The sequence below is a fragment of the Lynx canadensis genome, chromosome F2 (genome assembly GCF_007474595.2).
Source record: "Lynx canadensis isolate LIC74 chromosome F2, mLynCan4.pri.v2, whole genome shotgun sequence".
NCBI classification, from domain to species: Eukaryota; Metazoa; Chordata; class Mammalia; order Carnivora; family Felidae; genus Lynx; species Lynx canadensis.
This window is the reverse complement of record NC_044320.2, coordinates 53,127,274-53,154,474: the sequence shown is the minus strand read 5'-3', so window position 1 is coordinate 53,154,474 and position 27,201 is coordinate 53,127,274. Positions and strand designations below refer to the sequence as shown.

The following is a 27,201-nucleotide window of genomic DNA, read 5'->3' as shown; positions in this document are numbered from 1 at the left end:
CTGAGAATAGCCTTTAAGGCTGATAAGGAAAGTGCACATAAGTTTATAGAAGGGTCTTTTTTCTTTTTAATGCTTTCAGTATATGATAACCCAATGTGAGACATTGTTTTCTTATAGGCTTATAGCCAGATTTTCTCATTCTTTAGTAACATTACAAATTAATTACTGAAATGCTGCTGCTAGGAAAGAAAAAGTAGGTAAGGGAATATATGTATCTCTTTTTATACCTTTGGTTTGTAGTAGAAATTTAGCCCAAGATCAACAGTGATGTTGACAATGTACCCAGCTGTAGAAATCTTTTTCAGAGAGGCTATTCTATTTCATTCTCCTTCCCTAAACATCTTTATGATCTATAGTACATCCCCATGACTTATTTTATAACTGAAAATTTGTACCTCTTAATCCCCTTCACCTAATGTACAGCATAGGGAATATGGTCAGTAACAATGCAGTAACTTTGTAGTGACAGATGGTAGCCAGACTTATTGTGGGAATCATTTAACAATGTATAAAAATACTGAATCACTATGATATACACCTGAAACTAATGGGATATTGTATGTCCATTTATACAGTTCAGTAAAAAGAGAAAAATCTTTATGATCTCTAGCTCTCTAGAGTTCTACTCAAACGAAATCCAATGGATCCCCTAAGTTATTTTTCAGTGTAGTTCAAGGTTATATTCTATGCCCTACTTTCTTTAATCTGTAGCAGAAAAATGAAATTTAAAACTGGCTTTACGACTCTGATTTATAAAATACTTTTTCAGTTGTTCACTACAATTCTTCTGTTTCAATGGGACTCAGGTGTTGGAGAAGGAGTCAATATGCTCAAACACTATTCCATGGAAGAGGGACACACAAGAATCTCTGGGAGATGGTAGTATTTGGGAAAACAATTTTTCTCAGACATTCAGATACCTTTTTCTTTTCCCTCTGGAAAAGGAAACCCTTACCCCTGCTTGAGAATCACTGACTAGAGACCTTTATTTAGATTTGATAAATAGTTGACTGCCTATGTGTGTCATGGTTCTGCTCAGCGATTTCCTACATGTTATAAACCAAGGTTTGTTTTTTCTATAATTTTTATTTTATTACTTTATTTTTTTAGAGAGAGAGACAGAGAACGCATTCAAGTTGGGGAGAGGGGCAGACAGAAAGACAGAAAGAGAGCAAGAGAGCGAATCACATGAGGCTTGATTCCATGACCCTGGGATCACGACCTAATCCGAAATCAAGAGTTGGGATGCTCAACCGAAATAAGTTGACCTTGGGACTGAGAGGTCAAAAGTCTCAGTGAGCCACCCAGGGAGGCTCTAAGCCACCTGAGCCACCCACTGAGCCACCCAGACACCCCATCAATGTATGATTCGTGAATGAATCAAATGAATTCAAATAGAACATAAATATCCAAGAGTCTATATTATTAAATGCTTATAAATAAAATAGAAGTCAGTTTTCAAGGAAAAAATTTTACTTTCCCCCCCCCCCCTTGTTCACTGACTGATAGGTTCAATACAGCTCCCAATCTGTATTCAATCTTTACTACTTTTGCTTCCATTTGGCCATGATAATAAAGGTAGGACAAACATTAGGATAAAAGAGAAACCTATTTGGGGGTGCCTGGGTGGCTCAGCCAGTTAACTGTCTGATCTCAGATCAGGTCATGATCTCACAGTTAGTGAGTTTGAGCCCCGCATTGGCGCAGTGCAGAGCCTGCTTGCATTTCTCTTTCTCTCCCTCTCTCTCTGCTCCTCTCCCACTTGTGCTCTCTCTCTCTCTCAAATAAATAAACTTAAAGAGAGAGAGAGAGATCTATTTGAGAAAAATGCAACAATCTGGAATTAAAAGGTAAAGAAAGACTCTGTACAGGGGTGCCTGGGTGGCTCAGTGGGTTAAGCGTCCAACTTCAGCTCAGGTAATGATCTCACAGTTTGTGAGTTTGAGCCCTGTGTCGGGCTCTGTGAGGACAGCTCAGAGCCTGGAGCCTGCTTCAGATTCTGTGTCTCCCTCTTTCTCTGCCCCTCCCCTGCTCACTCTCTGTCTCTCAATAATCAATAAACGTTAAAAAAATAAAAATTAAAAAAAAAAGACTCTGTACCTTTCTATTCCCTTTATTATCTAGAATAGCTTTCAGGTATGTTTGGGAAAACTCTATTTTATTTTTTTAAAATATCCATTTATTTATTTTGAGAGAGAGAGCACTCGAGTGGGGGAGAGGCAGAAAAAGAGGAAGAAAGAGAATCCCAAGCAGGTTCCGTGCTGTCAGTGCAGAACTCAATCTCATTTGTGAGATCATGACCTGAGCTGAAATCAAGAGTTGGATGCTTGTGAATGAGCCAACCATGCACCTGGGAAAACTCCATTTTAAAATTGAGACCAGTTGTTGACTTAACATGAAGATACAGAGACCACAGACAGTATGCCTCAGCATTTTTTATTATTAGAGCAAATTTGCCCTATAACTTGATCTCTTCCTCCGATACTCTAAAAAAAGCTTTAAGCGTTTTACTGTATTTTCAAACTTATAAAAAAATTATTTCATTGGCTGACCTTTCATCTTCTATTTACTATTATATTTTACGTTCTTTCATAGTTATGTATCTGTTTACACTTCACAATTTAAAAAAAACTAGTAATTTAATAGCTAAATGTGCCATTTATCTCAAAATGTATATTTTATTTAAAATTTTTTTCAATGTTTATTTTATTTTTTTTTTATTTTTTTTTTCAATGTTTATTTTTAAGAGACAGAGACAGAGCGTGAGTGGGGGGAGGGGCAGAGAGAGAGGGAGACATAGAATCTGAAGCAGGCTCCAGGCTCTCAACTGTCAGCACAGAGCCCGACATGGGGCTGGAACTCCTGAACCATGAGATCATGACCTGAGCTGAAATTGGATGCTTAACTGACTGAGCTACCAGGCCCCCCTCAAAATGTGTATTTTAAAAGGAAAAAAACCCTTAAAACTAATGCCTACAATTCACTAAAAGGTCAATTGAGAACCAAGTGAAAAATGTACCTAAAAATACTAGATACCAATTCTGCCAAAATCAAATTAAGCACATAAAGTCATTGAATGAAAACATTACTGAGGGATTTGGGATAGAAATGTTCAATCAGTTAGTATTTCTCTTCAGTGCTCTCTACCAGCTAAAAGACAGTAACAGAAACTAGATGTTAAATACAACCTGAAGGATAAGGACTCAGGAATCAAGGCTGGTGATGGTGAGGGTCACACTGGAGGAGACAGGCTGACTAGGTGTGAGGTTGAAGGGCTCACGTTTACATCCCTGTGATAGATGTGAAGGCCTGGCAGTGGAGGTCTAGTTTAGACCTTGCTGCTCTCTTGCCTAGTTACTAGCCCGGGTGTGTTCCTATGTTCAGTTTTATACCCTCTAATCTAGAGTGCTTAAGTGTTTTAGGTAAAACCCAGCTTAAAACCCATCTATGCTTCCTCTGGCAAGAGGGAACAAAGCCAAGATCTTAGTGTTGGCATGAAGCATCTGCCTACATTCCAATTCTGTCTTTCCTGACACTTCAAAGATGGTACACCTCATGTCTATTTCATGCCTCCATGCCTTTAGTCATGTTTGCTGCTATTAGCCTGGCCCATCCTTCCCACCTTTCCCTGGCTAACTCATATTTATTCTTCATGACTTGGCTCATCTGTTATCTCCTCATGGAGTCTTCTCTGACTAGACCCTCTTCCCCTACCCTATGTTAGGTTCAGTATTACCACAGCACCTTGAAGAGATCCTTTCATAGGACTTACTATACTGTATTACTAGTATTGTGTTTACTAAGCAGACTGTTTCACCAAAAGGTAGATGACAAATTTCTGGACTATATAGACCATATCCAAACCAATTAGCACAGCACAGAATAAGCATCCCACAAATAATGACTTTATTTGTAAGAGTTATGCAGTTAGAAAAAAAAGTTAATGACTTTTACAAGGATCATAACAAATTTCTATCCACCATTGTAGGTAAACACTATACTACAATTCTCTAATTTGAGAAGGATTTTAGGTTTTAACAGACGTCTTAACAGAGAGAGAGGAAGAAAGAGAATCCCAAGCAGGTTCCGTGCTGTCAGTGCAGAACATGTGAGATCATGACCTGAGCTGAAATCAAGAGTTGGACGCTTAACAGAATGAGCCAGCCATGCAACTGGGAAAACTCTACTTTAAAATTGAGATCAGGGGCGCCTGGGTGGCGCAGTCGGTTAAGCGTCCGACTTCAGCCAGGTCACGATCTCACGGTCCGTGAGTTCGAGCCCCGCGTCGGGCTTTGGGCTGATGGCTCAGAGCCTGGAGCCTGTTTCCGATTCTGTGTCTCCCTCTCTCTCTGCCCCTCCCCCGTTCATGCTCTGTCTCTCTCTGTCCCAAAAATAAATAAACGTTGAAAAAAAAAAATTAAAAAAAAGTACTTTGTAAAAAAAAAAAAAAAAAAAAAAAAAAAAATTGAGATCAGTTGTTGACTTAACATGAAGATAAGGAGACCTCAGACAGTATCCCTCAGCATTTTTTATTATCAGAGCAAATTTGCCCTATAAGTTGATCTTACTTTCATAAGAAGGTAGACTTTGGACAGCAACAAGACCAAAAGTCTTAGTTAAAAGGTCAGAATCTGGTTGTTTCTGATGGTTTGACTTCAAGATTCATGAAGAAGCACAATAAAAAGAATAGGATATAAGAAATTTAGAGTTGAAAGAGAACTTTTAGAGGCCTCTTAGCTCAAATACTTCATTTTCCAAATGAAGATACTGATTAAAATCACATAAGTAACTAAAATTACTTCACTATTAAGCCCAGAAAACTGAATTTTACAGAAGATCTCTGAGACTCAATTTAGTTAGGTAAGAGTTTACACAGATCTGAATACAAAATACTTGGCTTTATTGCATTTTAAAAAAGTGTCCTTAATTGAATGTCTACCAAACCAACATTAGTGATGAAAACCACTTGACCAAACTTAGCAATAATGTGTTGGTTCTCACAAGCTGGCATTATATGAACCATTGAATATGTAACTGAATTCTTTCATTTTATAAAAATACTAAGACTAATCTAGCTTCTCTTGATGATATCTTAATATATAAAAACAACGTTGATACATTAAAAATGTACTGTGAGAAGATAGTTCAGGCTGAAAATGTGTAAAAAATAGTTTTAAGTATCTTGTTCAAGAATTATGGAATTACTGAATTTTACAATTAAAAGAAACCTAAGGAGCTATCTAATCCAATATATTCCACTTAATAATTCCCCTTTCAATACCACTAATGGTTATCTAGCCTTTTCAAATACTTATGTAAAGAGAAACTCACTTTCTCAAAAGGCAGAATATTTTTTGTATTATATATATTTTTAATGTTTATTTTTCAGAGAGAGAGAAAGAGAGAGACTGAGAGCAGAGGAGGGGCAGAAAGAGAGGGAGACACAGAATCCGAAGCAGGCTCCAGGCTCTGAGCTGTCAGCACAGAGCCTGATGCAGGGCTCGAACTCACAAACTGTGAGACTGTGACCTGAGCCTAAGTCAGACACTTAACAGACTGAGCCACCCAGGCACCCCAGAATATTTTTACAGTAGATAGCCTGAAATGATATGTAACTCTTTCTTATCTCAGCTGATGGGGTCTTCCTCTAACTTTTCACTACTATTCCTAGTTTTACATGTTAGTCTTGCTATAAAAAATGAGGTCTTTAGATCAGCAGTATCAGCATCACCTAAAAACTTGTTAGAAATGAAGAATCTTCACTCCAGGAAGATTCAGGATCTGCACTTTAATAAGATACATTACAGTTGAAGAAGCACTGCTTTAAAGTTAAGTATTATTTGATTAATCTTTCTCCCCCTCATAATCTTTCAAATATGTGAAGATGGCTCTGTTATCCCAAGTACTTTTGTGTTTTTCTAAATTAAAAAAAAATTTTTTGTGTATTTATTTTTATTTTTGAAAGAGAGACAGAAGGGTGGGAGAGGGAGGGGGAGAGAGAATCTCAAGCAGGCTCCATGCCCAGCACAGAGCCCGATGTGGGGCTGGATCTCATGACTATGAGATCATGACCTGAGCTGAAATCAAGGGTTAGATGCTCAACCTACTGAGCCAGCCAGGTGTCGCCCCCTCCCCCCCACCAAGGACTTTTGTTTTTTAAAGGGTAAATATTATCATTTTTTCAGCTCCTCCTTTATGTAAATACTTCTATACTTTATTTTGTTTGTTTACTATTAACTGCTGTTAATGCAAATCCATCCTGAATTTTTTTTTTTTTTTTTTTTTTTTTAACACATATAGAATTTAAAACATGATGGGGCACCTGGATGGCTCAGTCAGTTAAGCACCCGACCTCAACTCAGGTCATGATCTCATGGTTCGTGGGTTCGAGACTCGTATCGGGCTCTATGCTAACAGCTCAGAGCCTGGAGCCTGCTTTGAATTCTGGGTCTCCCTCTCTCTTGCCCCTCCCCTGCTCATGTACTGTCTCTCTCTGTCTCTCAAAAATAAATAAATATTTTTTAAAAATGAAAAGAAAAAGAATTTAAAACATGAACTTTGTTATTGAAGTCCTTATAGATGGATGGTAATATGAAAAAAAAAAACCCTATATAATTTAACCCCTCTATTTTAAAGAATTAAAAAAGAGAAAAAATTTGGTAACTTATGATATATGTGTAATGCTTATGAAAAAAGAGAACAGTAAAAAAAATTGCTGTGCTGATTAAATGATGCAACAATTTCAAAGTAGCATAAGATAGTATAAAATATATTTATAATTATATATAATTTATAACATACAATTTATAAATACATTGAATCATTTATAGAAATAATTTATAAATAATATAACTATGTAGTAAATAACTATAACAAATTGTGCAATGTAAGACTTTCCCTCTCCATCCATCTTTAGGTGGCCTTCACCTTGACAGTCACATGCTACTGGTACAGGATCTGCGTCTTGCTTCTGCATTTTGATAGAATACTCCCTCTCATTTGTAAGGTCCTTCTTTACCTTCTCTTGTTGGTCTGAATATCACTAATTCTTTAAAATCCAGCTCAAATGTCACCCTCTAGGAAACTTCCTGCAATTCTCCTAGTCAAAAGTTCCCTCTCTCTTTCTCCTCTGAAAGAGATCTAGCTCTACTCATCATAGTTGTTTTTGGTGAATCTTCCTCCTATTCAGTTTTCTTAAATAAAGGATCAGTATCTAAAGCACCTTTGTGTACTACAATACCTTATATGCAGTAAGACCTACATAAATATTTATGGAACAGAGAAAATCAATAAGAAATCCTTTGATTTTCTGAAATCATGAAAATATTAACTTTTTTTTATGTTTCCTTTGTATTTTCTAAATGCATCTGAAAATATTATCTTAAAGCTTTCAGATCAACTATCCTTAGTGTCCTTTCAGTTCTTACCTTCTTCTACTTCTGCTTTGTTACAGTTACAGAGGTAATAATATTAAAAGCCTCCACCAGCCTGTTATATATATAATGAAAAGCTCTTAGCCAACATGAAGGTTAAGAAGTAACTGTGTTGTGAAGTGCTAAGGATATAAAAAAGGAAAGTAAAAAAAGTGTAATTATAAATCTATAAAGAATATCAAATAATTATTTGGCCATATAAAGACAGCAATTTTTCTATGTTCCCATTACAACTATAAAAGGAGGCTAACAAGTATATCAACAGGTAACATGTATCATACCAAGAAGCATTTCATGAACTCCCATATTTTGTTCATCCTGAAGCCTCATTTCTTCAAATGAATTTTAAGACCAGTGACTACAACCTTAGCTTCCTTCATAACCTTCCTAGCATGACACAGAGCAAATGCTCAAGATAATACAGATAAATAATTTCTTTCCTTCCCTTCACTCATGCTTTAAACAAAAACTTATTAAGAAACTTGTTAAATTGTGAAATAAAGAATGCTACCCATAACCCACAAAAAAGACAGAGTGTACTCTAGAATAAATAAGGCATAAATACTTCATTCTGAGTTCAATTTATCTAACAGTAGTCCCTAAATGATGATTTACATGACAAAATCAAGTAGACAACACCTGATACACTACATTTTTTAATGCAAGACTTCTTAGAACTTCTAGTATTCTAGGAATGTCACGTGAAACCTTTCCCAAATTATTTGGCCAAGAAATCTTTGTTTTCCTGAAATACCTACTTATGAATTGAGCAAGACTACTACCACTGTACTAAAGTACACAGTTTAGAAACAAAAGGATCACAAACGTCCCATGTATGCCTACCTCAGAGACAAAAATCTATCATCAATCAGTTTTTTAAAGTACAGATTTTTATTTTTTTTTTTATTTTTTTTTATTTTTTAAAAATTTTTTTTCAACGTTTTTTATTTATTTTTTTTGGGACAGAGAGAAACAGAGCATGAACAGGGGAGGGGCAGAGAGAGAGGGAGACACAGAATCGGAAACAGGCTCCAGGCTCCGAGCCATCAGCCCAGAGCCTGACGCGGGGCTCAAACTCACGGACCGCGAGATCGTGACCTGGCTGAAGTCGGACGCTTAACCGACTGCGCCACCCAGGCGCCCCTAAAGTACAGATTTTTAAAAAATATTTTTTAGTGTTTATTTTTGAGAGAGAGAAAGCAAGAGCAGTGGAGGGGCAGAAGGGGGGGGGGGGGGCAGAATCCCAAGCAGGCTCTCTGCCGTCAGCACAGAGCCTGATGCACAGCTTGAACTCACCAGCTGTGAGATCATGACTTGAACCCAAACCAAGAGTTGATGCTGAACCAACTGAGCCACCCAAGTGCCCCTAACCTCCTACTTCTTTTAAGAGGAAGGTTATGAGACAATAATCTTGGTCATGGATAACTTCAGGAAGTATGTCTTTTCTCTTTCTATGGTAGAATTATAAATCCTACTGTGAATTTTTCTTTGGTCCAAAGTTAAGCATTCCCCCATGTTGTTCTAGGAATTTTTTTTTTTTAGTTTATTTTTTTTGAGAGAGAGAGTGCACACAAGCAGGGGAGGGGCAGAGATAGAGGGCAAGAGAGAGAATCCCAAGCAGGCTCCGCACCATCGGCACGGAGCCCAATGCGGGGCTTAAACTTACAAACTGTGGGATCGTGACCTGAGCTGAAACCAAGAGTAGGATGCTTAACTGACTGAGCCACCAGGTGCCCCATTTTTTTTTTTTTTTTTTTTTTTTTTGAGAGAGAGACAGAGACAGAGAGAGCATGCACACAAGCAGGGGATGGGCCGAGAGAGAGGGTGACAGAGAATCCGAAGCAGGCTTCATGCTGTCAGCACAAAGCCTGACGCAGGGCTTGAACCCATGAGCTATAAGATCATGACCTGAGCCAAAATAGGACACTGAAACAACTGAGCCAACCCAGTGCCCTATTATTACCAATAATTTTTAAAAAATGCAATAAAACTAAGATACACTTTCACTAAAAAATCAAGATACCACAAAATCAGCTTATTAATATGATTTATGTTATTTAATATTTCATTATATAGAGTATAGTTGTTTATAGAATAAATGTGATTTTAAGTCACCATGATATTTTCAATACTAAGACATAAAGGTTTACTGACTAAAAGAAAAAGGGGATAAGATATGTTGACTTATTTTCTTTTATGGTATATAAAATATAGTTTCTTCAAAAGATTACTTCAAAATCTTTATGATTTGAGAGTTTTTTGGTTTTTATTCTTTCTCTGTGTGTCTGAATTAACACTAACTTCCTTTTTGCTTTTGAGATGTACAAATTTTGAGAATTAGGGAACTCCGTGTTCCTACTACCTAGAGTGCACAATCACTGAGTTATCATATTTACTTCAAACTTTTTTCTTTTTTTTCCTTTCTTTTTTTTTTTTTTGAGAGAGAGAGAACACAAGTGGTAGAGAGGGGCAAAAGGAGAAAGAGGGAAGGAGGGAAGGAGGGAAGGAGGGATGGAGAGAGAGAGAGAGGAGAGAGTGAGCATGAGCAGGAAAGGGCAGAGAGACAGGGAGAGAATCCAAAGCAGGCTCCGCACTGTCAGCACAGAGCCCAATGTGGGACTTGAACTCACGAATTGTGAGATTATGACCTGAGCTGAAATCAAGAGTCAGCTACTTAACAGAGTGAGCCCAGGTTGCCCTGAGAGAGAGAATCTCAAGCAGGCTCCAAGCTCAGCATGGAGCCTGATGTGGGGCTCAAGGCCACAACCCTGGGATCATAACCTGGGTCGAAATCAAGAATTGGACACCTAACCAACTGAGGCACCCAGGCACCCCCAAAATATTTTTCTTGTAATAATAATACAGTAGCAATTATCAACATTTCAGCCATTTGTTTAACAAGTACTTATTGAGCACAGACTTTGTGTTAGCACTGTGTTAAGCACTGCACACTGAATGGTGAGTAAAACAGCCATGTAACCTACTATTACATATTTACCTTACAGCCAGGTGGGCGAAAATCAAATAATCAGATAAATAGTCACAAACTGAAATGCTATGAAATTCAAGTACCAACCAGCCTTTCTTAGCTGGGATTCCAGGAGAGACTTAGATGCTAAAGGCAATGATTTGACTATTTTCTCAGTTCCCTTAAGACTGGCACATAACTAGTACCAGCCTAGAGAAGTTAATTCATAGATACAATGTGTGTCCTACTTAAGGCATTAGGATTTGACTTTCAGAACCAGTTGAGAGGGACTGGTACAGGTACTATGAAATAGAACTAAACTAGTCTTTGTTGTTGGTGGTGGTGGTGGTGCATGAGGGTGGGTCAGGAAAACCAGTTATGTGAGGAAGTGAAGTTTTTAACTGAAATGTGAAGGACATATAGGTGTTATCTAGGCCATGGCTGGGTGGGATAGTAGTGTGAAACATTGTCTTTCCAGGGAATGATATTTGAAGGCCCTAAGGGACCAAGAAGCAATGTGACTTTGGAAAATTAAAAGACCAATATAGCTGAAGAGCACTGTGGCTCCAATGGGCTACAGAAATATGAGTGGATCAAGCAAACCAGAGGGAAAGCTTTTGCAGTAATTCAGGTGAGAGATAACTGCTTAGATCAGGGTGGTGATGGTAGAAATGGAGAAAAGTAGACAGATTTGAGTGGAATTTAAAACATAAAGGAAGGGATAAGGGTAGGAGGATTGTATCAACGATAAGTACCAGGTGCTGGATAAATGATGTTGCTGAACATTGGGAAAAAAGTCTAGAGAATAAGCTTTTACCCAGTTTGAGATCACTTTGAGATATCTGAAAGATATCCTTGTCAAGAGGGAATTGCATATATGATTGCATATATATAATTTATAAATTAACCCAACTTCCCAATCTTCATATTTTTGCACTATTTGGAGAAATATAATTATATAGTGTCATATTAACCAAAATTCTAATATGTGGGCCACTTTGTTTAAATGATTGCTAAAATACTAAATACTAAAATCAAGTTTACAGTTGGGTTGAGTATATGGTACACTGAATTTTTAACTTAGAAAATTTTTTTACATTGAAAAATTTTTAACTTTGCTGACTTTTTACAAGTGTTAATACAAATCAAATGCCAAATAAAATTCTTTTTTTAATTTAATGTTTATTTATTTATTTTGAGAGAGAGAGAGAACGTGTGTGAGTGGGGAAGGGACACAGAAAGAGAGAGAGAATCCCAAGTAGGCTCTGTACTGTCAGCACAGAGCCCAATGCACAGCTTGATCTCACGAACAATCAGATCATGACCTGAGCCAAAATCAAGAGTTGGATGCTTAACCAACTGAGTCCGTCCCACCAGATAAAATTCTTACCAATAAAAAGCAAGAAAATTCCAAATAGTGCTGTATTGGGAGAGGCTAAGTAATTATATTCCTACCCTATTTTTTTGTGCTTCAATTAACTATGGTCTGTGTTTGTTCTTCAGTTTAAACAAGTTGTTGGAATGCACCTATAACCTCTTATTTAAGTTTGTCACATACCAGTTAGCAATGTCCTTGTGAGCCACTAAATTTTGAAGAAACGCTTGCAATCCTAATTGTCTATCTTCTAAAAAGTCGGCATTGTAATTATCTTTGAACCAGCGTTTTGGTGGAAGTGCTAATCGAAAGCCTGGAAACATCTCTTTTAACTGAAAAAGAAAAAAAGAAAACACAGTGTTCAACTCAATCATAGCAATTCTACAAAATCTATCCTGTTAACTACATGAAATAAACTTAAATAAAGAATAAAATCCAGCTAAGTTTTTCTTACTTCAAGTGTTTTACTTATTAATTTCTACCAGTTGTGGGTACATACTCATTACAACTGCTCCACATCCTTGCTAATACTAGGCCTTGTCCATCCTTTTAATGTTAGCCATTCTGGTGAGTACATAGTAGTACTTTACTGTGGCTTTAATATGCATTCCCCTGTTGACAAATCGTGTTAACTATCTTCTCTGTGCTTATTTGGATCTGCATATCTTTGGTGAATTATCTATTTAAATCTTTTAACCCCTCCACTTAAAAAAATTGGATTATTTATCTTTTATTATTAAGTTACAAGAGTTCTTTATATATTCCTGATACAAGTCCTTTGTCAGATACAGGTATGACAAATATTTTCTCCCAGGCTGTGGCTTGACTTTTACACACATTTTTTGATTCTTGCAAGTAAAAGCAGGTGATGGGTAGAGCTATTTTTGGTACCTAGGAACACTGACATAGACACTTATTAATTTTAGGTGCCCAAGTTGGAATATCAAGGAGATATTTACTAATTTAAATTAAATTCTTACTAATCTTTCTTTAAAAACTTAAGAGTTATCTAAATCTCAACTTGCTTAACAAATAACACAGCAATATAAAGATGCACCTAGAGAGATGAAGAGAAATAAACACTAAATAATAGTTGAACCCTGAAAAGAAAAATAGCAAGTCATAAAGGATTATATAGCTCTAAAGAGAAACTGTTAGAAATTAGTCTTCATGAACAAAAATTATAACAATTTCATAAGAAAGCTAAGAATTCCATTTTGGTATCTGGTAACTTCACAAATTACTTTGATCTTCTTGTTTGCTTAATTATTTTAAAAAAATCAACAGAGGTAGAAAATTATAGGTTTTATAATTCTGGGTTTATAATTATAGGTTTTATAATTATAAATTATAATATTATAAATTATATTATTATATATATTATGTATAATATAACAATATATATTATAATTATAAATATATAAATTTAAATTATTTTAAATTATAAAATTATAATTATAGGTTTTATAATTCTTGTATTACAGTAATATAAGAACCCAGGAACAATAAATAAAATTCATATATAATGGCAGGACTACATTACAAATAATACTTTAAATACCACTACCCTCATCTACCTCCTCTAATTTCCCTCTAGCCCTGTGGACACAGCTCAGCTTTTCTTCCTCTATTACATTCTTACTGCCATTTGCTCAATCAATTCCCTACTGGAAATCTAGGTTGGTTCTAATTTTTAAGTATTAAAAACAAATTAAAACACAAAGAAAATAACAATGAACAAAACATGGTGAAAAGTATCCTTTGAACTAAATATTGCCTGCCCATATCCATGATTTCTCATATCCCAGAAATGTGATTAAGCACAACTTTAGGAAGCCATGTACCCTAGGAAGATTCGTATTTCCAACAACGGATAACACCACTTAAATGTCTGTCAACCTGATGGGTACAAAATAGTTCCTTAATTTTCTTTGGAGTACTTTGTGATATTAAATGTTTTCTACCTTTATTGGTCCTTTATATTTCTTCTATGGCTTGCCTTGTTCACACCATTTATAGTATTTTCTACTTTTTGGTTTACTTTGTTTTATTTTTAAGAGTTTTTTTTAATTAAAAAAATTTTTTTAATGTTTATTTATTTTTGACAGAGAGAGAGAGACACAGCATGAGAGGGGGAGGAGTAGAGAGGGAGACACAGAATCCGAAGCAGGCTCCAGGCTCCGAGCTGTCAGCACAGAGCCCGATACGTGGCTGGAACTCACAGAGTGAGTGATCATGACCTGAGCCGAAGTCGGACGCTTAACTGACTGAGCCACCCAGGGCGCCCCTTAATTTTTTATTTTAAATATTTATTCATTTTTTGAGAGACAGAGTGTGAGTGGAGGAGCAGAGAGAGAGAGGGAGACCCAGAATTCGAAGCAGGCTCCAGGCTCTGAGCATGAGATGGTGACCTGAGCCGAAGTCAGATGCTTAACCGACCGGAGCCATCCAGGTGCCCCAAGAGTTTTTAATATATTGAGGGTTTTTATTATTATTCTGTTTCATAAATGCAGTAGGCAGAATTCTAGATGGCCTCATGACCTTTGCTCCTGGTGTTGTGATTTTGTTATGTTACACAAAAGAGATTTGTATGCAGATGTAATTAGGGTTACTCTTTAATTGGTCTTAAAATGGGATTATCTGGGTAAACCTAATCTTATCATACGAGTCCTCTAAAAGTACAGCTTTATTCCTTGCTGACTGCAGAAGAGAAAGTCAGAGATTCAAAGCACAAAAAGGACCTGACCTGGCTATTGCTGACTTTAAAGGTGGAGAGGCCAGGTACAAGGGCTGGACAGCACTCTTTTTTTTTTTTTTCAATTTTTTTTTTCAACGTTTATTTATTTTTGGGACAGAGAGAGACAAAGCATGAACGGGGGAGGGGCAGAGAGAGAGGGAGACACAGAATCGGAAACAGGCTCCAGGCTCTGAGCCATCAGCCCAGAGCCTGACACGGGGCTCGAACTCCCGGACTGTGAGATCGTGACCTGGCTGAAGTCGGATGCTTAACCGACTGCGCCACCCAGGCGCCCCTGGACAGCACTCTTTATGAGCTCAGAACACCTCTGCTTGACAACCGCAAGGAAATAGGGAGCTTGGTCTTACAAGTGTAAGAAACTGAACTCGGCTAACAACCTGAGCCTGGAAGCTGATACTTTCTTAGAGCCTCCATATAAGAGCCCGGTCTAGGCAACAGCTTGATTTTGACATTGTCTGACCCCAAGTGGCAAACCCAGCTGAGCCCACCTAAATCACTACACTTGATCTTAGCCAAAAGGCTGAGAAGCGATCCTACATCACTAGATAATAAAAAGGTATGTTTTAGGTCATAAAGTTTGTGGTATTGGTAAACAGCAATAGAAAACTAATACAATATGGTAGAAATACTTTTTTTGTTCATTCTCTTATTGTCACATGGTTTAGGAGATCTTATATACACATACCTTTTTCAAATTCACAAGGTTATGTAATCGTTTATATTTCTGTTAGCAATTTTAAGGCTTTCACATTTTTATACTAAAAATAATTTTTTTTTCCAAAATAAGGAAGTTGTGTGTAGAGATGGGTCTTTAGGCTATTAAAATTAAGTGAAATAGTTAATTTTCTTAGGAACTAGCAAAGATTTGACTTCACTCAAGTAACTCATGAGGAGGAAAAACCACAAATTTAACTGTCAGTAACAGTTAATAATGCAAAACTGAAAAGTCCATTTTAGATTTATCTAAGGACTTACTTTATCATTAAGCCTAGAGAAGTCAGTGTATCTTCTGAAAACCACCCAGCTTTCTTCTGGGGTTTTCTTTACTAGTATTTTATATACCTGTGCAGAGAAAGAGAGAGAGAGAGACTGAAAAAAAAATGTATATAAGATATTTAAAACTTCAAATCAAATATTTTTAAAACTTTTATTTGAAAACCTGGGTAACAATTAGTATGTAAAAAATATCGGAAGTCACTTGGACCATCAAATATACAAATTATTACAATGCAGGCATCAAAAGCAAGATTCAGGTCTTAAGAAACATGAGTGTGACAAATTTGAGACAAATGCTTTTCTGGCACATGCTAAATAAACTCATCAGTTCCAAAATATGTTTTATGAGAAAATATTCTAAAATTGATGAAAGACTTAATCATGCTTGAAAAATAGCCACTCTTGCCCTATACAATCAATTTAACTTCTAAATTCAATAACTATTAAGCAAAGTTTTCAAATACATTTGATGTTGTTTCAATCTTCAAGGCTGAAATGCAGGTAAAAAAATATCCATATTATATAAAAGTTTACATTTCTATAATTATGCACAATTATCTAGGCTTCAAAAAAAACTTGGTTGAGGCCAGTCAATATTTTAAAAAAGCATATTATAAGCAAACTCAATTCTATTTTTTGTAAATATAATTTTAGAACTTATTATGAGGAAGTACTATGTATAAGAGAATCTCAGAGAACGTCTCCTGATAGTTTTGGTACAGTATTTTGGGCTAAACTAAATACATGACACATGTGAAGTACTAAATACCTATCTGCTGAACCAGTGAAACCCTCTTAATAATGAGTAACTTTTTTTCCTGAAGTCAGCTGTGGAATAACATTCAGCTGGAGCTCTAGAGCTGCACTTTAGCCACAGGTGGCTACTGAACACGTGAAATGTTGACAAGTCCCAAATGACAGGTGATATGAGTGTAAAATAAACACCAAATTTCAAAGACTTAGAATGAAAAAAAAAAGGTTCATAAATGGTTTTAGGTTAAATAAACTATCTTATTAAATATAATTTCATCTGCTTTTTACTTCTGTGGCTCACAGAGTCCTACTGGTTGCTGTAGAGAAGACTCGTTATTTAGGGGCTCGATCATCCTTATCATTTGAATTTTCTCCCTTACCAGACTTCTCTTTCAGCTTTTAAGGGGGGAATGAGGAATCAGCAAGGATTAGGGTTGAACTGTCCCACATCTCAAGGTAACATATAAGGATGACGAAGATTATTCGGACACCCTTTAAGGTCTGCAGAAAGACCTGATCTAAGATAGTTGCAAAGGAGATACTAAAGAAACATTTTTTTAGGAGTTACTAATCAAAACAAAAGGGATAACTTAGCTTCCAAACTTGTGAGTATGAACAACTGATGCATAATAAAAGTCAACCTCATATGGTAATAAGTCTTATCTACACATAATCCATATTGTCTTTATTTTCCTGTTTTAAAAAATGAACACTCCTTTCTAATTTGCTCTCCACAGTGGCCCCTGAGCACTTCTGCTTCTCTAAGAAAGACAAAGTACAGATTTTTGTGCTTTGTCTTCTCTAGAAAGCTCTCCCATGTTTCTATTTGTTTAAGTAGTGCTTTCAATGAAAACTTTATGGACACTACTGATCATTCCCTCCTCTGTTTTAATAGCATTTATGGTTTCTACTCTTTACTGGAAATTTAGTATATACAACTTTGTACATATTTACTTTGTAAGTAAATTATGCAGAAGCATATACTTAATTACAAAATACACATAGAAAAGCACAGAAATTATAAGTATACAACTTGATGAATTTTCACAAAACAAACACACTCAGGTAACTAGTACCAAGTGCAGGAAAGAAAACATTACCAACTGAAGAAGCCCAATCCTTCCCAATCTGACTCATCACTCCTCCTAGTCATTTTTGTTCTTTGTATTTTTAAAATTAAAAAAAAAGGGGCGCCTGGGTGGCGCAGTCGGTTAAGCGTCTGACTTCAGCCAGGTCACGATCTCGCGGTCCGGGAGTTCGAGCCCCGCGTCGGGCTCTGGGCTGATGGCTCAGAGCCTGGAGCCTGTTTCCGATTCTGTGTCTCCCTCTCTCTCTGCCCCTCCCCCGTTCATGCTCTGTCTCTCTCTGTCCCAAAAATAAATAAACGTTGAAAAAAAAAAAATTAAAAAAAAAATAAAATTAAAAAAAAGATTTTCCTATTTGAGAGAGAGAGAGAGAGAGAGCGAGAGAGCACACACACATGAATCGCGTAGGGTCAGAGAGAGGGGGAGAGAGAGAGAATTCCAAGCAGGCTCCGCATTGTCAGTGCACAGCCCAATGCAGGGCTCTAACTCAAGAACTGGGAAATCATGACCTGAGCCTAGATCAGAGTTGGACGCTTAGCTGACTGAGCCACCCAGGCACACCCACTTTTCCTCTTAAACAATTTTCAAAGACTTGATGCTCTCTATTTTACCAGATCTTACCAGTCATTCTTAATACTTGTTTAGTTAAGAGATCAATGAAAAGAAATATATCTAGGAAACATTATCTTACAAACCTAAGATTCCTCCCAAGTTTGTATTTCCAGCTCAGACCTCTCCCCAAAATTCAACTTATATTAATATACATATACATAATACATGCTTGCGTACACACTACGTGTACATACACAGACAGGTACATGACATCTCCATTTTGATGTCTACTAGGTATCCCAAACCTAGCATGTCCAAAACCAAATCCTGATCTTGCCCTCATAATCTGATATCTAATTAAATGGCAACCCTATTCTTCTCATTGTTTACCCAAAAACTTTGGGATCATCTTTGATTTCTTTTTCTCCCACATCTCAAGGTTCTATCTTCAAAATGTATCAGAATCTGATCACTTGTTACAAATTCTCCCACCACCTTGTCCATGCCACCATCAATCTACCGTGGATTACTGCAAGAACCTAATACCTCCCGTTTCCATTATTCCCCCACAAAATCTAGTTTCAACTCAGCAGCCAGATCAATCTTTTTTAAAAATTAAGTCAGATCATGTGACTTTAAAACTTTTTAAATTTAAACATTTAAATCCTTTAAAACATTTTCAAAGATTTTCATCTTGTGCAGAGTAAAATCTAATGGCCTTACAATGGCTACATGCTCTACTTGATCTGTGTGTCACATTCCCTTGTCTTTACTTGTTATTTCAGTTCCTACATCTCTCCCCACGGCTTCTTTGCTATCAGCCACCAGGGTCTCTGTAGTTGTCTCACCTGTCAGGAAAGTTCTTTCCCCACATACTCTCATGGTTCGCTGTCTCTTAGTGCTAACATCTTTTCTATGAGGCCATGATTGACAATGTTATTTAAATTGCAACTCCAGTTGTGGGGGAACTTCCTTCACTCTTTTATTTTCCTCTATAGCACTTATCACCATATGACATACCAGCATTTAAAAAAGCTTACTTTATCTATCATTCACTCATTTGGGTTGCTGTACCTCCAAAATGTTGAATTAATGAATTAATGAATAAAAATAACTTTACAACTGTTAACTTACTTCTTTCCCTCTAGAAAATGAGTTACCACTTTATTTTAATTTCCAAAAAAAGTCAGGTCCATGCAGATTTCCCAACACATCACCAGTCTCATGAAAATTTAACTCTAAAGATTGTCTCTCTTCATAAATTATCTCAACACTCTGGTGAACATAGATGCAAAAATCCTCAACAAAATATTAACAAACTGCATTCAACAATACATTACAAGGATCATTCACCACAATCAAGTGGAACTTATTCTGGGAATGCAAGAATGGTTCAACATCTACAAAGCAATCAACATGATACACCACATCAACAATACAAAGGATAAAAATCATATGATCACTTCAATAGATGCAGAAAAAGCATCTGACAAAATCCAACATCTGTTCATGAAAAAATTCTCAACAAAATACATTTAGAAAAAAGATATCTCAACATAATAAAGGCCATATATGAAAAGCCCACAGTTAACATCATACTTAGTGGGGAAAAGCTGAGAGATTTTCCTCTAAGATCAGGAACAAGACAAGGATGTCCACTCTTGCCACTTTAATTCAACATAGTACTGAAAGTCCTAGCCACAGCAATCAGATAAGAAAAAGAAATAAGAGGTATCCATTTTTGTAAGGAAGAGTTAAACCATCACTATTTGCAGATGATATGATACTGTACACAAAAAATCTTAGACTCCACCAAAAAACTACCAGAATTAATGAGTTATGTAAAGTTGCAGAATATAAAATATATACACAGAAATTGGTTGCATTTCTACATACTAGTAACAAAGTAGCAGAAAGAGAAATTAAGAACACAATTCCATTTACATTTGTGTCAAAAAGAATAAAATACCTAAGAATAAACTTAACCATAGAGGTGAAAGACCTGTACTCTGAAAACTACAAAACAAGGATAAAAGAAATTGAAGACAACACAAACAAATGGAAAGACATTCCATTCTCATGGACTGGAAGAATGGTGTTAAAATGTCCATCCTACCCAAAGCAATCTACAGATTCAATGCAATTCTTATTGAAATACCAATAGCCATTTTCCATAGAACTAGAATAATCCTAAAATTGGAACCGCAAAAAACCCTGCATAGCCAAAGCACTCTTGAGAAACAAGAACAAATCTGTAGGTATCAATATTCCCAGATTTCAAGATATACTACAAAGCTATACTAATCAAAACAGTTAGGTAATGGCACTAAAATAGATACACAAATCAATGGAATAGAATAGACAGCTCAGAAATAAACCCATGCTTACTTATACAGTCAATTAATCTATGACAAAGGAGGCAAGAACATACAATAGGAAAAAGTCTCTTCAATAAATGGTGCTGGGAAAACTGGAAAGTGAACCTGGATCACTTTCTAACACCTTACACAAAAATAGACTCAAAATGGATTGAAGACCTAAATGTGAGACCTGAAACAATAAAAAAAGAGAATACAAGCAACAAATTTTTTGACATCAGCCTTAGCAACATTTTTCTAGATATGTCTCCCAAGGCAAGGGAAACAAAAGCAAAAATAAACTATTGGGACTACATAAAAATAAAAAGCTTTTGCAAAATGAAGGAAACCATCAAAAAAACTAAAAGACAACCTACTGAATGGTAGAAATTATTTGCAAACAATGTATCTGATAAGGGGCCAATATCCAAAATATATAAAGAACTTATACAACTCCACATCAAGAATACCCACAAGTAATCCAATTAAAAATGGGTATTATGGGGCACCTGGATGGCTCAGTCAGTTAAGTGTCTGACTCTGGCTCAGGTCATGATCTCACTGTTTATGGGTTCAAGCCCCGCAATGGGCTCTGTGCTGACACCTCAGAGCCTGGAGCCTGCTTTGGAGTCTGTGTCTCCCTCTCTCTTTGTACCTCCCCCACTTGTAATCTGTCTCTCAAAAATAAATAATAAACATTAAAAAGAAATGGGCAGAAGACCTGAACAGATATTTTTTCAAAGAAGACATACAGCTGACAAATAGACACATGAATAGAAGATGTTCAACTTCATTAACTATAAGGGACATGCAAATCAAAACCAGAATGAGATATCACCTTATATCTATCAGAGTGGCTAAAATAAAAATGGTAAGAAATAGTAAGTGTTGCCAAGGATGTGGAGAAAAAGGAACCCTTGTACATTTGTTGGTGGGTATGTAAATTTGTACAGTCACTGTGGAAAACAGTATGGAGGTTCTTCAAAAATTTAAAAATAGAATTACCATAAATACTGGGTATTTACCCAAAGAATATGAAAGCAATAATTCAAAAAGATATACCCCTTTGTTTACTGCAGCATTACTATTTATAGTAGCCAAGATATGGAAGCAACCTAAGTGTCCACTAATAGATGAATGGATAAAGAAGATGTGGTGTGTATATAAACACATACACACACATATATAGACATACAAATAGACACATATACAAAACTGAATATTACACAGCCATAAAAAAGGATGAGATCTTGCCATATGTGACTACATGGATGAACCCTAGAGGGTATTATGCTAAGTAAAATAAGTCAGACTGAGAAAGACAAATAGCATATGATATCACTATGAATTTAAAAAAACAAAACAAATGAATAAACAAAAAGCAGAATCAGATCTATAAATATAGAGAATTGATGGTTGTTGAAGGAAAGAGGGGTAGGTGAAAGTGCAAAATGGGTAAAGGGAGATACAGGTCTCCAGTTATGGATGAATAAGTCATGGGAAAAAGGTACAGCATAAGGAAAATAGTCAATGACACCGCAACAGTGTTGTGTGGTGACAAAGGGTGGCTACACTTATGGTGAACATAGCATAATGTGTAGAAAAGTTGAATCACTATGTTGTACACCTGAAACAAACATAACACTGTGTGTCAACTATATTGATAAAAAACTTAAAAAAAAATTAAACATATCCCTAACAACAAAAATTATCACAACAACTTTTTTCTTGGATGTCCTACTATACTGTCATAAGTTTATAGCATGAAATGTTGAAGTAAACATAAAAACTTTGTATCAAGAAAATCCAAGAAGAACTATTTCAATTATAAGTATATTCAGCAAGGTCTCCAGATACAGAAACACATTGACATACAAGAGCATAACATATAAACTAGCAATTAACAAAAAGAAAACAAAACAAGGTATCAAGAACATCAAACAACATATTTCTCAGTATTCAGAAATAAAACCAGGGGCACCTGGCTGGCTCAGTTGGTAGAGTATGTGACTCTTGATCTTGGGGTTGTGAGTTTGAGTCCCACGTTGGGTATAGAGATTACTTAAAAAGAAAAAAAAAAAAACTAAAAAATGAAAGACCTCTGCTCTGAAAAGTACAAAACATTAAAAGAAGTTAATGACTTCCGTGTATGGATTAGGCTCATAGATGCAGAGACTCAGTGGTGTACAGATGTCAGTTCTCTCCAGTCTATAGATTCGATACAACTGCAGTGCAAAGAGCCAAGGATAACCAAGACAGTCTTGAAGAACAAAGCTAGACTACTTAAGACAGCAGGTAGCCAGGCCTCTCATACTGCATTAGTAATTAAGGACAATGTGGAATTGGTAAATGAAGGAAAAATGGAACACAGAAACCCGTATGTTCATGATTGCCTGATTTATGACATAAGCAACTGTGCAAATGTAGACAGAGTTGTCTTTTCAATAAAAACTGGATTACTTTATCCCATAAGGAGGGGAAAAAAATGTCTTGACCCTTATCTCACACCACAAAAATCAATTCCAGATGCTTTACAGATCTAAATGTGAAAGGTCCAACAATAAAGTTTTTGAAGAAAACATAGGCCAACATCTTTGTAAGCTGGCAATAGGTAGATTTTAAAAGTGTTAGGATGCCTGGGTGGCTCAGCTGGTTAAGCATTTGACTTCAGCTCAGGTTATGATCTCATGGTTCACAAATTCAAGCCCCATGTGGGGCTCAGAGCCTGGAGCCTACTTCAGATTCTGTGTCTCCCTCTCTCTCTGCCCCTCCCATGCCTGTGCTCTGTCTCTCTCACTCTCAAAAATAAATTAAAAACACATTAAAAAGAAAAGTTAAAAAAAAGTGTTAACCGTAAAAGAACAAGTATTAAGATATTTATATTTGTATAGTATATATAAACCATATTAATTAATAAAGCATATTTATTACTACGAACTTTTGTTTATCTAATGCATCATTAAGAAAGTGAAACGGCAAGCCACAGAGTGAGAGATAACACAATGCGCGCTGTAAGAAAAAACATGTCCAAAATGCAGAGAAAACTATAAATCAAGTGGAAAAAACTTTCCCAAAGAAAAAGGAATAAAGGTCTGGAACAAATACTTCACAACAGGAATGTTTTGGCCATTCATCCAATGGCCAAAAACATCTTCAATTTAACTAGCCATTTAAAAAATGCAAATTAAGAACATAATGTGATATTACTCTATCCACCAGAATAGATAAAATGAAAAAGATGAAAAATACCACACATTGGGAAAATGTAGAGTAATTAGAACCCTCATACCCTGCTTACAGGAGTATAAATTAGTACAACCACTCTGGCATATTGTTCATCAATATCTTCCAAAGCTAGGCATATAATCTAGCAGTTTTACTCCTGGGCAGATACCAAACAGAAATGTGTACATGTGTTTACTGAGTGACAAGTACCAAAAGGTTCATTGCAGTAGCATTTGTAAGAGCCCCAAACTGGAAATTCTACAAATGCTTCAACAGTAGAATGGTTTAATAAATTGTAGTATATTCACAAAAGAGGAATACGATCAGTAACAAAAATGAGCTACCTATAATTACACGCAAGTTTAAGGATAAATCTTACGAACACAATATTGAAAAGACCACACTTCAAAGAGTACATACTCTGCAATTCCATTTACATAAGGTACAAAAATAGGCAAAATTAATGCAGGCTATCAGGAAGAGTGGGTATTGACTGACAGAGCATGGGGGAGGTGCATTTTGGATGCTTGTTCTGTTTCTTGATCTGTGGGCTAATTTCACAGAAATTTCTGGTTTGTGAAAATTCATTCAAATAATACAAAGGTTTACTACAGCATGACAGTATTTAGAGTTGTAAAAACCACTTGAATTTTATGTTCAAGAAATTACAAGTATAGGTAACAAACCCAATTTTTCACTTTCTACTGACGTACAGCAGAAGTTAATACTCACGGTAAATTTAGCTCTTTCTTCCATCACCTCATAACCCAATATAGTAGGTGTAGAAGGTCTATCTTCCAAACACACTGTTTCAGGATTTTGTTCCTCACTTTCTCTTGGTCTAGTAGAATACTCAATGGAAGAATCTGCACCTGTAAATTTAGTCCTAATGAGGGGACTGCTACAGACAGATGAAGTACTATCCATTTGATCAGGTACACTTGTCTGTTTAAAATTACCCATATTTGAGTCCTCTAACTGGCCTTTGGAAGAGTTTGAACTTGTTGAGATACTCCCAAAAGAAGAACTTCTTTGGTTTTTGTTGGTTGTAAAAGTGGAAGCAGAGTTCCCTATGGGCATAGGAACTGGGACATAAGGAGTTGCCATCTTCTTTTAGCTTTTGCAACAAACCTACACGCTGCTGAGTCCAAACATTTAGAGAATAACTAATATGAAATCCATTATTTTCTTCTTGGGAATTCACTATCTAAAAATGAGAAGAACATATTGAAAGGTTAGTCTTTAATTTGGAACGTTATCCCAAAAACCCCCAGAATGTTCACATTCATTTCTTTTGATTTTGTGACACTCGGTTACTTTATGTGGAATGAAAACATGCCCCAAACCTCTTTCTTTAATCCCAAAATATCATCTCTAAGGACTCTCATTTGCAAGGTAAAGAGAGTAAAACTACTCCATAGTCTTTTTCTTGACTTTCATACTACAGGTTATTTTCAATCTCTACTTCATTTCCTTGTGATAGATTTCTGTAATGTTCATTTTAACGTGATTTCACCTACATAGAAGAGTTGGAAACAGGACGAGTGGTAAAGCCCTTTCTGAAACTTTATTGTCTGCTTATGGTCCTGACAGTTCTACATACAAGGAGGGAAGGAGGGAAGAAAAGAAAGGGAGGAGAGTTATTCATATTTCTGTTTGATTTAATTAGCAAAACTCTAAAGAATTACCCTGAGTAATAACAGTGAACCAGAAGCTTAGATGTTACAAAGCAAACATCAACTGCTCTTAAAATTTTAGTTTACTAAATACAGGATGAAATGTACTGGAAAAACTCCTGGTCAATTTAAACTAATCAAATAAAACCCAATGAACATTAAACTTATATCCTAAAATATGAAAAGGTTGAAAGTGAAAATGTTCTTCAGTCTCCAGATCATCAGTAATCCTGCTCTGCTATGAAGTGAGGGTAGTCAACAAATCTTTACAACTCATACTCAATAATCTGTTGTCAAAAGGACCAATTTATCTTGTCTCAGAATAATCTCCTAATTATACAATGAAGAAAAGGTTTACCACTAAGTTGTTAAATAATAAACTAAGAAACTGTAATAACTACAGACCTGTGAAATGGCACATAACAAAGGGTCTGCCTATCTTAACTACATCTATGCAACTCTACTAGTGAGAAAGGTACGAATGGAGCTGCTTGGGCTTGGAAAAGATGCTGATGTAAGATTTTTAATTCAGCACGTGGCTCTGGGCAACCTTCCTCATCATCAAAGGTTCAAGAAACTCGAGTTGCTGATTCACTGTTCCTCGGTTCTGCCTGATGCTCCCCCCACACTCCCAAGAAGTAAATAAAAGTCTGAAATCTTATCCTTTTCAAAGCCCGTGGGGTAGCCCTGCCCCTTGCTACTCAACTACCTGAGGCCACAGGGCTGGGGGAAGGACGCGCGTATCAACACAATCACTGACATGCAAAGAAGTGAGCGCTACCCAAACTTTAAGAAAACGTACTGGGCTCATTAATAGCGTGTTCACTTTTGCCTTGGCATGGAGATGCTCCGAAGCCTGACATCTTAGTCCTACGCTGGAAAAACCTTAGGCAGGTGAGGTGGCCCGAGCCTGAGCAACGAGGTAGGAGAGAGAAGTGGGTGGCGAGAGGAAAAGTGGAGAACCCAGGGGCAGCTCGACCTCAGGAGTGCCTTGTCAGGGTGAGCAGGCCACGGGATTTCGGCTCATTGGGTGGGAAGACCCACCGCTCTCCGGAGCTCCCAGGGGCCCCAAGACGGTCCCAACTCCGCCGCCCCGCGCGAGGCCAGCGCCTCCAGACGCGCGGCAGAATCGGCGGTGGCCTGAGGGTGGCCCGAAGGTTCCTGCGGGGCCCGTCCACCCTCCGGTGAAGTCCGCCAGACGCCAGCCAGCCAAGGGGGCGCAGGTGTCACTCGAAAGAGCGCCCGGGAAAGCGCCCTCCGCCTCGTCCCTACCTCAGCCCCCTCCGCGATCTCGTAGAGCGCGCTTCCCCGTGACGGTTAAATCCGACCCTCCTTAACCGCAGCTTTTCGTCTCCACCCACGGGACCAAGAAGCCTCACGTGACCTTCCGTCCCCCAAAGCAGCCGCTCTCTGCCTCAGCCCGGCTTTACCCGGCTGCCGCGGGGCCCAGGATCCCTGCGAGGTGGAGGGAGGGGCCAATCCGGGCTGCCTCTCCAGGAAGTGACGTCACGCAAAGAGCTTTTTCTCCCTCCTCCTCAGCCCCCTATCCCCGGAGGCACTAATTCGAATAGTGCGGGCGGTTAGGGCTCTTTGGCAGCTGGGTTGGACGTAGTGTTGTGGTAAGAATTCTAGTTTCTCTTCCCTAGCTTTATTTTTATAAACTAACTTTGAGAAATGGAGGCAAAGACGCCTAGTTTGCCGCACACGGGATCAGATTTCAGTTCCGTGGAGGAACTACAGTCAGCATTGGTCCAGGCTCCTGCTTTGCATCCTGGGACTCGTAGTCATCACTAGCTTGGGCTGGTTCTAATAGATTATAAATTGTTTTCTGAAGTTAGTGGAGCTAAGATCATCCCTTGATTTCTAAGGTTTTGGAACATTCCCAAGACTGGGAGAAATTGATAGTTGTAATTTCAAAATGACCATAGGAAGATAATATAGTTTGTGGTGTAATAAAGGGTTTTGGGTTGATATTTCCCTTCTTGTGTGAGTGTGACATAAAAAGAGAATTGTATGGAAACAG

The 27,201-nt window shown here is 37.1% G+C and overlaps 1 protein-coding gene across 4 annotated transcripts in view; it reads right to left on the bottom strand.

Moving 5' to 3' along the window:
- Positions 1-26,630, bottom strand: part of SNX16 (sorting nexin 16) — a 42,602-nt gene extending 15,972 nt beyond the window's left edge. The window contains exons 1-5 of one of the 4 annotated variants that reach the window (XM_032591909.1): positions 26,451-26,629; positions 24,462-24,709; positions 24,235-24,374; positions 15,510-15,596; positions 11,960-12,108 (exon numbers count right to left, since the gene is read on the bottom strand). In XM_032591909.1, coding sequence (XP_032447800.1) covers positions 11,960-12,108; positions 15,510-15,596; positions 24,235-24,374; positions 24,462-24,609 — 524 coding nt within the window. In that variant the 5' untranslated portion in view covers positions 24,610-24,709; positions 26,451-26,629. Of the gene's footprint in view, positions 1-11,959; positions 12,109-15,509; positions 15,597-24,234; positions 26,396-26,450 lie in introns of those variants that run through there. The other 3 variants (XM_030304051.1, XM_030304053.2, XM_030304050.2) reach the window with 3 other exon arrangements.
- Positions 26,631-27,201: the final 571 nt, after the last annotated feature.